This window comes from Sapajus apella, unplaced genomic scaffold, assembly GCF_009761245.1.
Source record: "Sapajus apella isolate SASKATOON/1434 unplaced genomic scaffold, GSC_monkey_1.0 scaffold11321, whole genome shotgun sequence".
Lineage (NCBI taxonomy): Eukaryota > Metazoa > Chordata > Mammalia > Primates > Cebidae > Sapajus > Sapajus apella.
The window spans coordinates 1-1,888 of NW_022448242.1; the positions used below are offsets into that span (position 1 = coordinate 1).

The 1,888-nt window shown below is 60.8% G+C and overlaps 1 protein-coding gene and 1 non-coding gene across 2 annotated transcripts; one reads left to right on the top strand and one right to left on the bottom strand.

Annotated features, from left to right (window-relative positions):
• The first annotated feature begins 347 nt into the window (after positions 1 to 347).
• LOC116548399 lies at positions 348 to 458 on the top strand. Its single transcript, XR_004267421.1, has one exon. It is a non-coding gene; the product is annotated as a U6 spliceosomal RNA (small nuclear RNA).
• Positions 439 to 1,804, bottom strand: LOC116548398 (ADAMTS-like protein 5; the record flags this gene model as incomplete). The annotated part of the gene is made up of 3 exons (XM_032273873.1): positions 439 to 1,070; positions 1,349 to 1,420; positions 1,498 to 1,804. Coding segments are annotated over 3 exons (681 nt in total), but the record flags the coding sequence as incomplete, so codon positions are not given.
• Between the last annotated feature and the right edge of the window lie 84 nt (positions 1,805 to 1,888).

Consider the following 1,888-nt stretch of genomic DNA (forward strand, 5'->3'; position numbering starts at 1 on the left):
AAGAGGAGGCGGTGAACACGTGCTGATGGGGAGAAATCCAGCCAGAAATGCCCAGGCTGAAAAGACTGTCTCTGTGTTTCCTGGTAGGCAGGAAAAAGGGGAAATTGGTATGTTACAGTGCCTGGTAGGCATGTCTTCTAAGAGGCGTGCCTGCTTGTGGCAGTGTCTCTGCCCTTCACACATGAGGGTGTGTGTGAGTAGCAGAGAGGAGACACAGCAGTGTCAGGGAAGTAAACAGACGAGCTTGCTGGTGCCCAGGGCGGCCGGCTGTCAGGCTTGTTCATGGCAGTGTCTCAAGCAAGAGAGTGTGATGCAGAGAATGAATGCAGACTTAAACTTTCAGTCTAGTACTCGCTTCGGCAGTGCATATATGAAAACTGGAGCGCTACAGAGAAGATGAGCATGGGTGGCCCCTGCGCAAGGATGACACCCAAATTCGTGAAGCTTTCCATATTTAAAAAGCAAAACAAAAAAAAACAACAACAAAAAACAACTTTCTGAGTATAAATAGCTATGAGCTTCCTGGCAGGCAGGGAGAGAGGTGAAATAAGTCAGCGCCCCCTCAGTGTTTTCCCACCATTGCCTGCCGGCTTGTGACGGTGAATGTGGCTGCATGCAGAGGTGTCTGTGTGTGAGAGGGAGTCACAGAGCTGCAGGTGGGACACATTTCAGAGCTGCCTGGAAGCCAGGGTGAGAGGGGAAATAGGTTGACTTTGAACCTGGTCAGATGTATGTTTCTTGCTGTGTGTGGCCAGCGTTCCTGGGGGATCAGACAGGGCAGCGCAGGGCAGTCAGGCGTACGCGGCTGTCCTCGGCAGGGCTCCAGGGCCGGGCATAGCCGGCGTGGGGCAGCAGCAGGCGGTCCTGTGTGCCGTCGGGGCTGACGAGGCGCTGGACAGCCAGCAGGTAGTCCCGGTGGGGTGCCAGCAGTGGGCAGGGGCAGTGGCCCAGCGCCCACACGTACTCGTGGGCCCGCAGTGGCGTGCGGTTCTTGTAGATGAGCTGGATACGCACCTCGTAGCGGGTCTCCTGGGCCTGGCGGTGGCGGCCCAGCACGCGGGCCTGGAACGCTGTGGGCAGGGTGGGCGCTGAGCTGGCTGCAGGCTCTGCTCTGCGCAAATCTCCACGCGCCCGTTGCCAGAAGAGGGGCTGAGGGTCAGGTGGGACCTCGGGATCTACAGTGACTGGAGTCAGGCTCACATCAGGTATCAATGAGGGGTCAGGGGTCACATAAGGGTCAAATGAGGGTCAGGAGAAAGGGTCAAGGGTAAAGTCAGGTGAGGGGCAGAGATCAGGAGGAAGCCAGGTCAGTAGGGGGCTAAGTGAGGGAGAGCCCCGGGGGTCTCACCAAAGTCACTGGCGCAATAGTGAAGCAGTCGGTGGGCGCGGCCTCGGGTGTCGGGACAGGGTGGGCAGGGGTCTGTGGGGTGGGCAGTGCTGTGAGGGGCACAGGCCTCAGCCCCCACTCGTCCCCCACCCTGGCGGTCCCCACCTCACCTGGGGCCAGGGGTGGGGTCTGTGCAGGGGACACTGTGGGGGCTGCGGGGGGCTGGGGCTCCACCTCCCGGGTCTGTGGCTGCCTCAGGGGCCAGCCCAGGGCCTGCGCCCGAGCCTGGAAGGGGCTGTAGCGTTCCCGGGGGAGCCAGAACTCAAACTCGATGCCCGGGTTGGGCTCCTGCAGGAGGACCTGAAGAGGGGGAGGCACACAGGGAACTGCTCCAGAGGCTGGGGTTGCCTCCTCCCTCTGATGCTCTGATCCCAGCCTCCCCACTCTGACGCAGTCCCCAGCCTCCCTCCTCTGACCCTGTCCACAGCCTTCCCCATCTGACCCTGTCCCCAGTTTCCCTCCTCTGACCCTGTCCCCAGCCTCCCTGCCTCTGACCCTGTC